General features: G+C 43.9%; 2 protein-coding genes across 11 annotated transcripts in view; both read right to left on the bottom strand.

Annotated features, from left to right (window-relative positions):
* Positions 1 to 15431, bottom strand: part of RNMT (RNA guanine-7 methyltransferase) — a 219620-nt gene that overhangs the window by 50884 nt on the left and 153305 nt on the right. The window lies entirely within an intron of this gene.
* LDLRAD4 (low density lipoprotein receptor class A domain containing 4) overlaps positions 7811 to 15431 on the bottom strand; it is a 337872-nt gene continuing 330251 nt past the window's right edge. For all 10 annotated transcript variants that reach the window (XM_059706718.1, XM_059706722.1, XM_059706713.1 and 7 more), the window contains one exon: positions 7811 to 15360. In XM_059706718.1, coding sequence (XP_059562701.1) covers positions 14830 to 15360 — 531 coding nt within the window. In that variant the 3' untranslated portion in view covers positions 7811 to 14829. The remainder of the gene's footprint in view (positions 15361 to 15431) is intronic.

Here is a 15431-nt window from a genome sequence, read left to right as displayed (position 1 = left end):
TGCATCCCTTAATTTTTTATGACGGTTGTGATTTTTGTAGTTATTATTTGGGTTTCTAGTGTTTTCTTTTTCTTTGCAACTCTCCACACTAAAACTCACAACATTCTGGAGAGGCCATGACGTAACTCTACACAGTAGTGAGGTGTAGCAGAAATCTCCCGGCGGTGCACTGGGGCTGTGGCTCACAATGATCACTATTGATTTAAAGCTTTATTTAGCCTTCATCTGCACCCTCATAATCAATAATGTCTTGCCACATCTTATTAGGTTGAGAAATGTATTATTTGTTGTTCTGCTGCCCTTCCCCCCAATATTAAACTGAAATTTGTGATTTGTTTAAACTCTGAGTGAATCATAGCTTAGTTTGCATGTCCAGCTAATTTGTTTCTTATACATTTTGTTTGATTCTCCTCTTAGCTTTTAATGTGTGTGTGTGTGTGTGTGTGTGTGTGTGTGTGTGTGTGTGTGTATCTTCTGAAAAGTTTTTTGACGTACAAGTTTTTCTCTTTGATTTGTGGACACAATGCTGAGGTTCAATAACTACATGAAACTACTGGCTGTGAAAACAACAAAAAATCCAAAGGGCTGTTTTTCCAAGTGCCCCCTCCCTCCCCACCCAGGGAAGCTATGTGACAGTGGGATGCCAGCTTCAGAAAGATTCATCTTACCTTCAACCCTCTGTTCGTCTCTTTCGTCTCTTCTCTTTTCTTCAAGAAAGAAGTTGATCCTAGTGATTTCAGCCCATGCATTAGACAGGAAAAAATAATATATGTATAGAATTCATATTTTTCTAAAGGGAACTTAAAAACTACTTCTACATGTTTGTACAAAACTGGTTTATACCACATGAGCAGAATCACAAGATTAGCTTTGGTACTTTGTTCCTCTTTGTATTCAGTTGTATAGAACTTCCAAATTCAAAGTGAGAAGAAAAGCTGTTCTGTAGCAAACCATGTAAGCAATAAATATATTTTAAAACACCCCCCAAAAATCTGTAAAGATGGGAGAAGTTCTTTTGACATTTAGCATCGGACATATTTGTATCATATCAAATGCTGTTGCTAGCATATTGCTAACCTTAGGTAAACTACAAGTAGCTTAAACGGGGACACCTGTAATATGCTGTATGAAGTTAAATAGTTAAGCTATATAGAAAGTAAATATATATAGTTTGCAATATATATCATAAACCCCATTTCATTTATAATAAACCTTACTCTTTGGATTAATTGGCCCATAAATTCTGGGAGCTCCAAGGCAGAGCAGCTCCCCATCTAGTCTGCATGTGTATAAGTAGGATGTGTTGACAGGTCAAGAGGCTATGACTGAGATTTAACTATATAAAGTGGATGAAAAGGGTTTGCTCAGCAAATTAACAACTGTAATGAAAAAGATTAGGTAAGAGATGTAGTTTATTCAAGGATAATAGCAAAGCCGAACTTTTAAAAGTACCAAAAAAATGTCTCTTACTGAAATCTTTTGTGTACAAGTGCTGTTTTTAACCTCAAGAAGGGAGAAAAGGAATGCATATACTGAGATTACCTTCCTCCCAGTAGTGAAAATAATAAAATTATGCCTTCAAATGTAGTCTTCAACTTATTTTTTACAAAATCTCCATTTATTTACAAATGAAAAATATTACTACTAGTACAGTCCTGTGTGCTCCAGGATGAAATGAGCTATTGGCTGACTTATTTCAGTGATCTGAGAAGATAATTCCAGGAATTTAAAAGATCTTCACAGTTTGGGCAGAAGTGTTTGAAGAAAAGAAGCAAGTTGTATATTAAACCCATGTAGCTTTTCCTGTGTTCTTTCCACAGGATCGGGCCATCTTTAGGACAGTGTACACAGGCCACTGTAGAATATGGTGATGCTAATGAAATGGACGGGAGGGGATTTTGGCAATAAGACAGAATATGTGTGCACCTTTCATAGCATGTTTGAAATGATACCATTTTTACAAAATGTATATGTGAGATACACATTTCTGAATTATTAAAGGATTCTTTCTGAAAAATACTTGTTTAAATGGTAATGTAGACATATATCTTCTGTTGACTACAGTTCATGTGTTTTTTTAAAATGGGGACCTTCATTTAATTAAGATTTTCAAAATTGTGTCTCCACAAGTCCTAAAATAAAGTAGATTAACTGTTACCAAAGTTGGTTGGAAGTATTTTTCAGTATTAAAAGCTTACTACTTGACTTTATCTGTGTCACGGTCGACAATGCATTGGATTATATTGGCCTACGTGCCCAAGTATCATAGGAGGATTCATGTAGAAAAGTGTGGGTCTCACTGCCACCTTTGAATTTAACCGTCTGAACTGGAAAGCTATAGAACCAGAGGTAGGTACTTTTAATTATTCATTTTGCAGTATTAACTTGGCTCAGTTTCTATTGTTCCATCTGTATGTTATGTAGTACCAAGTTAGTATTAAATGGGATCTGAAAAAATTCTACATCATGCACCTGAACAAACTCAAGACTTCATTCTTTCCTTAGAGATTTGAATGGTCTGGGACAGCAGTCGCCAACCAGTGGTCTGCGGACCACTGCTGCTCCGTGGGGTCCAAAAGGTTGGCAACCGCTGGTTTAAGGAAACATTTGGAGCAGCGGTTGCCAACCAACCGGTGGTCCACAACCACTGATGGTCCATGAGGTCTGAAAGGTTGGTGACCACTGGTCTAGGACACCTACTCCTTCCCAGTGTTCATCCTCAGCCATGCGTTTTGCCCTGGCCTTCTGATGCCTGGAAGATCTTTCTCCTGCACATTGAGCTTGTAGGTTATATTTGAGAAGTGCTATGTCAGGCCAATTGGATATATTTTTCCCTCTGTGAGATTCTCCCTTTGTGGCTTCTGTGTCAAATTGGCTTATGATAACTAGACGAAACAAGTTTTTGATTGTCTTGCTTCTTCAGGGTTAGGCTTTGAAAATCAAGCTGTATTCTTCCCTATGCATCATTGGCAGTCACCAACAATAATGACAGATCATGGTTATCTTGTGACAGTTATCTGCCTATTTTTATAAAAAACAATCTTAGTATGAAGAATGCATCTTGATTTCAGAATCCTTCAGGGCAGAGCAGAACATTAAGCGTCTTTATTCTGGACACTTGAGTAGGACACTCATCGTGGGGAGGCACACAGGCTGCCCACGTCACCTCAGCCTATGTAGTTTCTCTTTACAGAGAAAAGTGCTTGCGGAGAGTAAGATGAAATAGAAGACACTTTCACATTGTGTTTTCTCTGGGACAACCTGGTCCATAAGAGCAGAAGTCCTAGGATGATCAAGAGATGTTCCACATGCTGCCAAAATCAAAATATATGTTTTTTTTATAAAATATATTCTTCCTGATTTCAGAGAGGGAGAGAGTAACATCAGTGATGAGAGAGTCATTGATCAGCTGATTCCTGCATGCCCCCTAATGGGGATTGAGCCTGCAACCCACGCATGTGCCCTTGACTGGAATTCAACCCAGGACCCTTCAGTCCACAGGCCAATGGGCTAGGGCTCAAAATGTATCTTCATTCTGTGTGAAAGTGAGGATTGCATAGAACCTTTTTTCTTTCCTTTTTGATCAATTTAAATGTTAAAAACTCTATTTGAAGTGAGACAGAAGAAGGCAAGTTTGCACATGAGCATGCCTGACTGGTGGCACGCCAGTTCTTTCTCTCTGCCTCTAGTGGATAGATCCACGCACCCCATTCCTTGTTAAGAGTGGGACAGTGAACCTGCAGTTCCCTGACTTTTTAGTTAAGTCCAGGTGAAAGTTAGCCTTTTGTTATGATAATTACATAAAGTTTAAGCATGACATGAAATAATGTCGGTTCTTTATCTTTTCTTATACCAATTAGACTCCTTAAAACTGGAATTTTAAAAAAAAACAGCATTTTCTCTACACACAGATATCAGTTATTACCTTGTATGTACCTCTAAGTACTAGATTTGAGATTCTGCAATGATTAACCCATATTTTAACTATGTTTTGGTGAATTTGAGTCAGTATTTTCTTTGGACACTTAATATGGTGACTTAATTGTCGCTGTTGCTTTACTTTTCTAAGAATAGTGGCTACTGTGGTTCTCTTATGTTCAGAGCCAAAAGTGAGGTCTGTGAAGTCTTCAAATGCCGCTCTGCCTGCCCTTCAGCTCTGTCTGGAGATATAATTACAGGGCTGGGTTGCCATGGTGCTCCACCAGCATGCACTTTTTATTCCCTGTTGAAGAAGATGCAGGAGATGGTGGGTGGTAATTTGCATTCCTCTCAGAAATAAAGGACAAGTCTTAGTTTCCCAAAAAAAGCTGAAAATATCAAACACTTGAGTTCACAAAACCTAATCGACCTGTTGAGAAATCTAGACCATTTAGCAACTGCATTATTTTGGGAGCATTTTTGATTAATAGGAGTTTTGAGTCAAACCCCAAGCTTACGGAGGTTTTATATAGAATTTTGCCATTAGTGGGTCACTGTAGGAAACTGAGGCCATTATTTTTACTTGAAGGAGGCGCAGGAGACCTGGATCTGAAATTTGGAAATCAGCTTCCAGTTAATATTTTTCCTCTCATCTGGGTACTAAAATAAAGCAAGTCTGTGCTTTGGAACTTGAAATTCTTTTGTGTTTTTGGAGCTAAAGCCAATTTGTTCATATTTACCCTCTTTCCTGCTGGTGCCTCCTATCTTCTTTAGGCTCTTGGTCATTTTCCTTTAGAATGACAGGAGGAGGAGAGTGGCTGTTCTGTCACCTCAGTGTGATCACAGGAAGGAAGCATCTCCTCCCTCCGTCCTCTCCGCAGGCTGGAAGGGAAGGTTTGCCACAGGCCAGTTCAGGGCCGGCATCTTGTTACTGTCTGGCTGTCCTTGGCAAAGCAGCTGGTAGCTATTTTCAAACACCTAAATCTACACTGGAGAGCAAGTAATCTAAACTTTGCTAATTACATCTAGTCTTACACATCGGTGCATGTTTAATATTTCAGCTATCCACAGAGGATTTGACCTCAGGAAGTACCCGATTGCCCCCTTGGTAAAAGCGAGCCTGCTTTGTCCTGTGGCCCTGGGTGGCAGGTCACGACAATGAGCGTGATGTCTGAGGCTGCATCTGCGGCACACTTGGAGCCAGCTCAGACTGGAATTTTCCATTTACCTGAGGCCAAGCACTCGAACATCAGAAGCGACCAGACGCTGGCGTTGGTGGAAAACGTTAGCACTGAGAAGTTCAGTACTACGTCCCTGATTAAGAATTTTTGTTTTCACCAAAGGATAGAGGTTGGCCTCTCTGAACCCCATGAAAATGACCAACCTTTAAACCCTGGCAGCTCTGCGATACCATGAAGTGGTAGAGAAACTGTTATTGTTATGTGGGCTCTGCAGGGACAAGTGTCTAATGGATCGGATAAGCTAAAACTTGCTGGGCTGAATTTGCCTTGTGCCCCTCTGTCACTCACGTGTGGGTAGCATGCATGCACATTTCACAGATCCACAGCGAGGGTGGTGAGCACCATATATGAGCCTGTCGTGGGCAGCCCCTCCGTCTGAATGCAGAAGCCTGGGCGAGTTGCAGCATCTTGCCAGTCCCTCTCCTTTAGCTTGCTTAGCTGTCACCCTTGCAGCAGGAGACCAGCGGGTGGTGAAAGAAGTGTAGGAGATTGAGGGGAAGGCAGAAGACCGACTGCTTGTTGCTCATGTTCCAGAAGAGAGTGATGGTGCTAATAGTAACAAAGAGAAGTGAAGAGCATGGCATGGGTTCCAGATGTGAAAAGGCCAAGGAGCCCTGAAGTGCAAGATGCCAGCACTTGGAGCCTGAGGTTCACGCGGGGTCTACTTCAGGTCTAAGCTGGGGAGGTGAAGAGAAGGCTCAGTAACAGTGCTCAAATAAACATTTGAAACTATTTACTCTCCCCTTGGAATTTCACATTTTATTACTAAGGCTATAAGAAATACTAATACTTCCCCTCAGCCCCCCACAATGTGGTTCATTGACCAAAAAGTCTGTGTATGTCTAGAATGATGGGGAAAATAAACAGATGGGTTTTACTTAAAACCTACGGGAAGAAGTTTCAGGCCTGATGATTTAGTCACCTTGACGTTGGGCACTCCCACCCTACATGGTACTAATTGCTAGAGCATTAAAATTGGTGTCGTTTCTTTTACTGGCATTTGAAGCTGCTATGGATAGTGTAGCGAGCATTCCAGGACAAAGTGCCATTTACAGGCCTGTAGTAACTGGGCAAAATGTTTTTAAAATTAAACCTAGAATGTGAAAGTCACAGCAAAGCAATGGCGGCTCCCTTCCTTGTTGAGGGCCCTGCATGGCAAGCACACTTCCTCCTCCGGACTTCCCACTGGCGTTCCTGCTGTACAGGTGACCTTTAAGACACCCACCCTTCAGGGACGTTAACTTGAGGCAAAGGTAATATTTGACCTGTTCAGGTCTGGGACCTTCAAGCCTGTGTTGCCATTTACCTAAATAAGAAATCTCCCAGAAGTGGGACAGGTGCTAAGTCACCTGTGAGTCCCAGGCCAGAGTCGGGCATGACAAACGGAGCCCTCGCTCAGGCAGCGGCACAGGGTGAAGAACAGGAAGTTTCCATGAGTCTTATCTTCACTCAGGGATAGCAAGTTTGGGGAAAATTCTTTAGTATTCTCAAATAATCTGCTGAATAAGACTACAGAACTGATTGCAGAGCATAGTGTGGTTTATCAGTGACTATTTGCTGTTTTAAGGAAAAGAAATCCGCCTCTTATAGTTATTTTCCTCCTTGTAGCTTTCTAATTCCCTTTCTAAAATAACAAAATAATTCAGAATCTAAGATAGGAGTTACAACTAGAATTTTTAGCTTTAATTGTATACTTATTTATTTTTTTAAAAAATATATATATTTTATTGAATTTTTAGAGCACAGAGAGGAAGGGAGAAAGATAGTTAGAAACATTGATGAGAAAGAAACATCCATCAGCTGCCTCCCTCACATCTCCTACTGGGGATGTGCCCACAGCCCAGGTACATGCCCTTGACCGGAATCGAACCTGGGACCCTTCAGTCTGCAAGCCGACGCTCTATCCACTGAGCCAAACCAGTTTTGGCTGTATACTTATTTAAATGGTGTCTTTAAGATTTAATTTTCATTACTAACATAGAGAAATGCAAAAAGAAGTTGTATTTCCTGCAACCATACTAATCTCACTTATTTAGTAGTTTGGTAGATTGTGTGAGGTTTTTTTTTTTTACATCGACAATCATGTCATCTGTGACTCCATACACTTATTTAGAGCTCAGAGATAAAGCTCTTCTAACTTCTCAGTGAAGAGAATCGGGTTCTTGTGCTACACTACCAGGGGCTGAAAACCCCGGGGCCCTGAACCTCTGCGCCAGCTGTCCCGCTGTCGGGCCGGTCTTATTGTTAGAACTCTTGTTCACCTTTGCGTGAGTGGACCCCAGTTGCTCTGCGACAGCCACCCAGAGACTTGACGACAACTGCACATTCCTCCCCAGGCATCTCAGCTCAGGTGACGCAGTTCCGTGGTCCTCTTGTGGTGAGACCTGAGGACAATCCTGATGCTCTGTGGAGAACGCAGAATGGAGAAAAGCATCATATGGTGTGATCGGCCAGAGTTGTTTATAGAAGATTATAGTGATTTTTTTAAAAAGTCTGAATGAATAATGCTGAATGGAAAGGTTAGCCAGGGACCATAGACATGTTGGAGATGGGTTTTAAACCATATGTAGTCCTCTGCCCCCCGCCCGCCCGACACACACATTCACACGTGTTTTGTTTTTGAAAGATTAAAAAACAAACTAGGAGACACATAAATCACTGATTATTTTTAATAATTTTGTGCTGTGGTTTGACCATAGCATTACGAACAAGCAGAAAAAGCTGATTTCATAGCTTTAACAGCACTTAGAGCAACATCTTTCTTTAAAAGTATTGCAATGACAGACCTTAGGCCTAAGAACTACATCACCAGTGCTCAGTTAAAAAGAGGCAGATACACAACAGTTGGAGATCTTTTTTAGTGCATAACTGGGAATTATTTTGAAAAGTAAGCACAAATGGCTGTTAGAAAAGACTTTAATGACTTCTTATTATCATAACTCATATGATCAACTTGAAAAGTTCAAATACAGTTATACTTTTTTTAGTAGGCTGCTTTATAATAATTAAATGAACTAAATGCTGTGAATAGTATTACATGTTTTAAAACAGCTTCACACTAGACAAATATACAATTAGAAACGTGATTTTTGAAAGCCATGAAATGAAAAATAACAACATACCAATAAGCACATTAAAGTGAACCAGTATCATTAACAATAAAGTTTAAGCTTTAATTAGTTCTGTAGAGAGAAAGCAATGGTGTGGTAACAAATGTTAGTACCTCTGAGTCCAGAACATTCTGTGATGACACCCACCCTCAACAGTTCTCCCCAGAGATTGAACCTGGGGTGGATGGGGGGGAATGTGGTTCCTGACAGCAGTGAGCCCCTGTTTTTAATGCTGACGCCTGGGGAACCCTGCAGCAGACAGTGGGCCAGACAGTGGGGTTGGACAGGAGCGAGAACACACGAGATACCGATCTTTTCATGGATCTTTCAAAACAGATAATAAAAGAAGGGCTGACTTTTAGTTTATTCAGCATTAAGAGCTGCATTGTAGAGGCGTTTTCAGTTTAAGGATAATCGGTAATATGTTTTCTGGCGGGTAAGGATATGATCCTATTGTGATTTGCAAGATCAGAACATACACCACAGAGCAAATAAAAACCATGGAATTTATTAGAATTAAGATCCTCTAGTGACAGAATACACTGAAAAGGATGCTCACACCCATGTTCAACAGTGGTTTAGTGAGCACGTTGTTATAGGCCAGTGATGGCGAACCTTTTGAGCACGGCGTGCCAGCATTTTGAAAAACCCTAACTTAACTCTGGTGCCGTGTCACATATAGAAATTTTTTTATATTTTCAACCATAGTAAAACAAAGACATATTTTTGATATTTATTTTATATATTTAAATGCCATTTAACAAAGAAAGGTCAACCAAAATAATGAGTTCGCGTGTCACCTCTGACACGCGTGTCATAGGTTCGCCATCACTGTGATAGGCTTTTTTTTTTTTTTTTTTTTGTAACTTTAGGATATTTGAAGATAAATGCAGAGAGCACAGTCAGACACTAAAAACCGAGCTGGAAGAGAGATGTGACATCACGCAACTGCAAATGTAATCCCTAACCGGTGGCAAAACCCAGTTTATTTTTTTGGATCAAGATCACCATGAGACACCAAAAGGAATGGATATAAGATTCCCAACTCGGGGGGCTGATAGCTAATTCTCTGCTAATATAACCCATAATGACATTTTTTTGAAGAATGGGGTCGCAAGTGGCTTCATTTTCCCTGAGGTATGCTTTCCTACAAACCCTTCCGGTATTTCACTGGCTCCACAGCTTCAGTTTGTGAAGGAGAAAGGCAGAGAGAGACTCGGGACCCAGATGGTCCCAAATGCCCCCGTACCGAGCAAGGCCCTCCGCTGCAGGCCCACGGACTCTGGATGTAATTTTTGCAATTTTAGCAAAATGTGCACTTTCTCTGGGGTCTGACATCATTATTCTACACGACACTGATGTCTTCATAAAACAAGTTGAAAAGTCAACTATTTTTCTTTTCTAACACTGGTCCAACTGAGCGTTAAGAGCTGAAAAGAAGAAGCATCTAGTGGCAACCAAAAAGCTATGGAATTTTTTTAAACTTATTTTTTTTAAAGTGTTTTCACAGCAAAGATGCAACTCTCATTTGCTATACATACGCTGGTCATAAACTGGCTTGCTTGTTCAGACTTCTTTCCCTTGTGTTATAATATTGGTATTTAATAGGAAAATAAACTACATAGACTTTTATCTGTATGCATCCATTTGCAAATTTCCTTACAAAAGAGGACAAAGCACATAGGCATTCACAAATTCTATGCCATTTCTGTTAAAATTGGTATCTATACATTATATTACAGTATTAACAATGTATGTTCTACCCATTGGGTAGGATATGTGCATAATATATTCAAGTTATATACAGCACCTTACAAATAAAAACGTAAGAAAAGACAAACAACTGAAGAAGCACCATTGTCAGTGAGGCACAACAAAGGTGGGAGCGCGGAGTGCGGCAGCGGCGGGGGCTCGGGTCCTACGTCTGCTAAACCCAGAACATGAGACAAGGCAGCTGCTTGAAATCTACGGACATGCAGAGTTCTCCGCAGGACATGGATCCGTGTACTATGCATGTATCATGTGCCGACAGCCTCTGTCTCGCGCTAAGCCCCACCACGGTCCACTTAAACAAGCACACACCGAGGGGGCGGAAGGAAAAGGAGCAAAGGAAGACGGTGCTTTGCTTTCATAGCAAGGCATCCACTCACACACGACAGCTTCCAAATGCAGCCAACCCCGAAAGCAGCAGCAGCAGCAGCAGCAGCAAACGGCTGTCTCACCCTGGCAGAAACGATAAACTTGAACTATGCAAAAGATGCAGCACTTTGGGTAGTCACGTGGCCTAAGCGGAAATGTAGGGGATCCCCAGGCAGGAGCATGCTACCCCTTCTCCATCCACCACTCTGATCTCTGGCAGCTGGCAGCGTGGCCTCGGTCCCCTTTAAATCCGTAAAAGTGAGGTGAGCCGCAAAGCTGTGGCCTGGAGTGAAAGTAAAGTTCCTTGATCTGTGACTTGGGTGCGCCACGGTTAGATACAGTGCTCCTCACAGCGAGGAGGGGGACCTGCCAGCTGACGCCCAGTCCCGCTACTTTATCTAAATTTGAGGGTAATGGAGGTGAAGGTAAGCAGAGCGGAAGCCTGCGTCCCTGCTCTTCACTGAGGTTGGGGATGCTGGCAGCAAGCAAGGCGGACTCGGGGGACTATGTCACCGTATGAAGACACAGTGCCAAACACTGGCATAGTTTTGCTTTTAGTCACTTAGACACAATCAGAAAGTTAACAAAAACTAAGTATCTTTCCCAGTTTCTTTCCATCATACACTGCGGAGCTTTCGAAGTTTTAAGAAAAACGAAATGCATAGCAACGAACATGCAGTGAATGTCGCCGTGCTAAGTAGCAGACCTCGAGAAGCAAGCACCCGTGCGGCAGACCAGCCAGGAGGCGGTTCGGGGCATGCAGCAGCCTGAGTGGCCAAGGATGGACGGACTTTCTCTTGAGGGGCAGGGGCTGGACGGGCATCTCCTTTGCTATGGACCGGTATCTAAAGGCCATCGCCCCAGGACTCTTCCTACAAAGGACTTCCTGGAGACAAGAGCCATTAGATGCAAGATGCAGGATCACCCCTGTCAGGAAGCAGCTACCGGTTGTGGGAGGAAGGCAGGGATGTGCATGGATTCTTCTAGATAACAGAAGCTGTCTGAAAGTAGTTGCCGAAGGTAAAAGTGAAGAAGATAAAGGCGGAGAAGATCCAATGGAGATATAAGAAGCTCCAGAAGCACTCATCTGTGTACCACGTTCCCCTGCGGGTGTTGGAAGGCCCCTCTTTCCTCGCCCAGGAGCCCTGTGCACCCTCATGACCAATCTTTGTACGTTTTAAATATTCTTCCCCGCAATCTTGGAATTTCTTGCGGGTTGTGTGCCCGCGTGTATAGGTGATGGGGGAGGCCAGAGGATATGCTTGCCGAGCTTCTTTAACACGGAATTTTGGTTAGAAACACCAAGAATAGTTTAACGTTTTAAATGCATAATTTGTGTAGCACAATCTCTTTGGGATTCGGGACTGCTTGTGTCTGAAGAACACGACTTTCTGAAAACACAGATACCTGCCTGAGGGCCGTGCTCCTGTCAATGGGACTCAGCACATGCTGGGCGTCATGCTCCAGGCAGCCCCTGGGGTGGGCAAGCCAGAGCAGGATGCTCAGCCCCCTTCCCACCAGCTGCTCTTCTGAACTTGCAAGCCTTTGTTTCAACTCTCTACCGAGGTAACCAACCCATCCCTGACGGTCTCAATCCCCGCTTGGGCTCCGTAAGCACACAGGCTTCTCCACCTTAGGCCCCACTGTGCAGGCTGCACCTTCCTCACTCCTCTTTCCACGCCAGGCCAGCGAGCAGCGACAGGTCAGCCACCACCCTCAAAAGAGCTACTGATCTAAATCACCTTTTCCCTGTGCCAAAGGGCAAGTGACTATTAATTAAGTTTATGACCTTGGCTTTTAAACTAATTCATTATGGAGGCCCAGCCTCAAGACCATTCACGTTCATGGTTTCAAATGTCTCTGTCATTAAATAGCTATTTAACGTAAAGGACAATTCTCTAGAGTGGCTGAATGGGAGGAACCTCGCTTTTGAAAGGACGATGACATTTATGTGAATTCAATATTTGTTTTGCCAATACTGTGGACACCGATAAAAACATTCACATACTTGCAAGATAACTAAGAATCGACAAGTTTCTGACTACAGCTCACTCTTGTAGCAGGTAGGAAAGTGAAGGACTGCAAAACCATGTTGAGCTAGAGTTACAGGGTGGGTTCACCTGCTTTACCCAAATTGCAGGCGAGGTTTGGAATGATATCATTAGCTGACCTTGTCATCTTTCATCTGAGGGGACACCTGACCAATAATTTACCCGGCACCTCCACCAGGAGTCCTGACAGGCACAAGTGCTTGCTCACCTTCACCTGACAGGGTGAGACAAGGCTCCATGCCACAAAGAGTGCCAGCTGCCCTCCCACACAGGCGGGGGATCCAGGCAGTGAGCTGACCGGGTAGGGGCCCCCCGGGGCTCTGCCCAGTCTTGGAATTCCCACTGCGGCTCTTAGCACGCACACGTCCCAACAGAGTCTGTTTATTCTCTCTTTCTAAGAGTTTGGCTAGTTCTGTGGCTGTGACTGGGTGAAATGAATCAATTTAATGAAGAGTCCAATCCTCAAAGCAAAACAAAAACCAGCAGCAGAAAGGAGCAGAAGGCAGGGGACAGGACTTGTAGCTCAGAACAGTCTCTCCAGCTCTCGGCTGACAGCACCAAGTCACCTCACTGACAGATCATCTGAGACCCACAGACAGACTCAAGCGCGTGTGTTATTCAGCATCAACACTGCAGCGATCAGTCACTGGGTCATCCTTCCAATCCATTTTGTTACATGCAGAGGCCAAGGGGACTGGCCCACGCAGAGCAGGCGGCGGTGTGGCATTGGTTGAACTTGTTGGCTGGTGCTATTATAAAAGCCAGATGCTTTCTTCCCCATAAGAAAGCTGTTTCTTTTACATAAGAACACCTTTTGTAAATATCAGGAATATTAAAACTAAAACTAACAATATTTAAAATTAGTTTCTAGTTGCATTTTAACTGCATGTTGTGCTTTTAATCCTGTGCTTTTGGAGTCGCCCGCCTGCCCTGCCCTGCTGTGGAACTGACCGTCCAGTTCTGGCCACACTGCAAAGGCTGCACGGACTCCCGCGGGAGCGTGGGCTGTGAGCACAGCATTCCCCCGAGAATGCTGCGCCCATTTGGTGAAGGGCAATGGCTTGTTATCATGCTCAGCAATGTGGTGTCCTCTGTCCATTCCAGGAGTTTCCGATGAAGAAGTCACTACCAGCATCGCTCACACGCCGAGGCCGGCAGGCTCCATGCGGAGCAACCGCTGAGAGCCCCTCGGGCACTGACCAGCTGTCCAGGACTGAACTGAACTGTCTAGAAAAGGAGGCTGACAACGGGAATACACTGAGAAGTCACAAATCTCAACAGTATTCAAAATAACCACCTTGCATTTTAAACAATTTATTGCATAAAATTATGTATGAGTCTACTTCATGCTACAGTGAAAAAAAAAACAACCTAAGTTACTGAAGAACTGCACTGCTGGAGGGCGAGGGCACTGCGATACTGGGTGGTCCATGCATGTGTCGGCCACGCTTAACAGAACAGGTGGCCTAGGCTAGCAGAGTAACTCAGCAAGTCCCAAGTGCCGGACCTTCGCGTTCCTATCTTACACCCAAAGGCCCCCGTGCTTCAGACGCCCTGCTCTCTGCTACAGACTCTCACAGCGGTAACGGCCTTCTTGATGTACACAAGTCGGCATGTTAGGCTACGTCCCCAAACATCTTTTCTGGCACGATTACGGGAAGCACTCCAGGACATTCCTTAGGCCTACTAATAATCCACAGGTGAAAAGACAACATACAGGACATCACATAAAACAGTTCCCTCATCTATATTTTCAACATTAAGATAGTGCAACTTTTAAAAACACATCATCATAACAACACAAATCAACTCCTTGCATTCATCGAGCTTCCCCACTTTATACCTTGGCACACAAAAACAGGAATTTTGAATCATATTTTTAAAACAAAATAAAAGTTCCACACCTTGGGAGAAAAAGCAAACTGGCCAATTCTTCCCCATGATAATATATAATAATGCTTCCTTCTTTATTTAGTTAATTATAAATTTAAGGCCATTCTGGCCTCTTTCTCTGCAGTCTCCTTTCATAATTAAATAAATCAAATACCTCTGTGTTTTATTTCATGATATAGTCAAAGCACCCCTTTCTCTGTTCCCATGCCCACCCTTTGCCAAAACCACCCCCCTCCCAACGCCTGCCCCCGAATAAACACTGTTGACGGTCAGACCGGATGGAAGTTTGTATTGTTTCAGTCTGGTTTGCATGCAACTCCCCTGAAAGGAATCAGAAACAAAGACCACATTTGCATATTTGGTTTTACTTAGTTGTCGCACGTAAAACTGAACAGCACTGTGCCCGGGAGCGGAGGAGCTGAGCAGTCCTCCTCCGTCCTCGGTTTCTTCTTCTCCACTCAAGCGCATGCTGGAGGATCAGACGAGATTCCCAGGCTTCCTGTCCTTGCCCTGGATGGGCACCACCGTGCTCCCCGCGCTGTCGTGCTGAAGTGGCAGTCTGCCCCCTCTGTGGGTGTTGCTGTGCTGGTGATGGAAGAAAGAGGCTCCTGGGTAGTGGCCCATCACCTCGCTGTAGGTGGGGGGTGGCCCTTCCATCCTCCCGTTACTGCTGCAGGTGCTGGCACTTATGCCCGAATTGCTGCTGGGCGGGCATGGGCCCCCGTTGTACACAGAGATGTCTATCAAATCGCTGTCGAATATGGTCCGGTTGGGCGGGGCCCTCACAGATTCTCGGTTGAGTTCCATCTGCTGTTCGGGGTCCCTGAGCTGCAAGGTGCAGGGCCCCTGGTAAGGAGGCGGCTCCTCCCCGTCAGACAGGGAGATGGTGGGGGGAAGGTCAATCTCGTGCTGCACGTAGGGGTAGGTGGGCTGAAAGCGGCTGAACCGGTCCCTCTGGATAAAGGACGGGGCAGTGAACCTGTCCCGAGACCGCGGGGCATACATGATCTGCCAGGAAAAGAGCAAAGGCTTGAGGACATTCTTGGCTCAATAATGATCGCAAACATGACGCTGTAAGG

The sequence above is a fragment of the Myotis daubentonii genome, chromosome 8 (assembly GCF_963259705.1).
Source record: "Myotis daubentonii chromosome 8, mMyoDau2.1, whole genome shotgun sequence".
Lineage (NCBI taxonomy): Eukaryota > Metazoa > Chordata > Mammalia > Chiroptera > Vespertilionidae > Myotis > Myotis daubentonii.
Note: the sequence above shows the minus strand (reverse complement) of the source record. Positions and strands in the feature narration are given on the sequence as shown.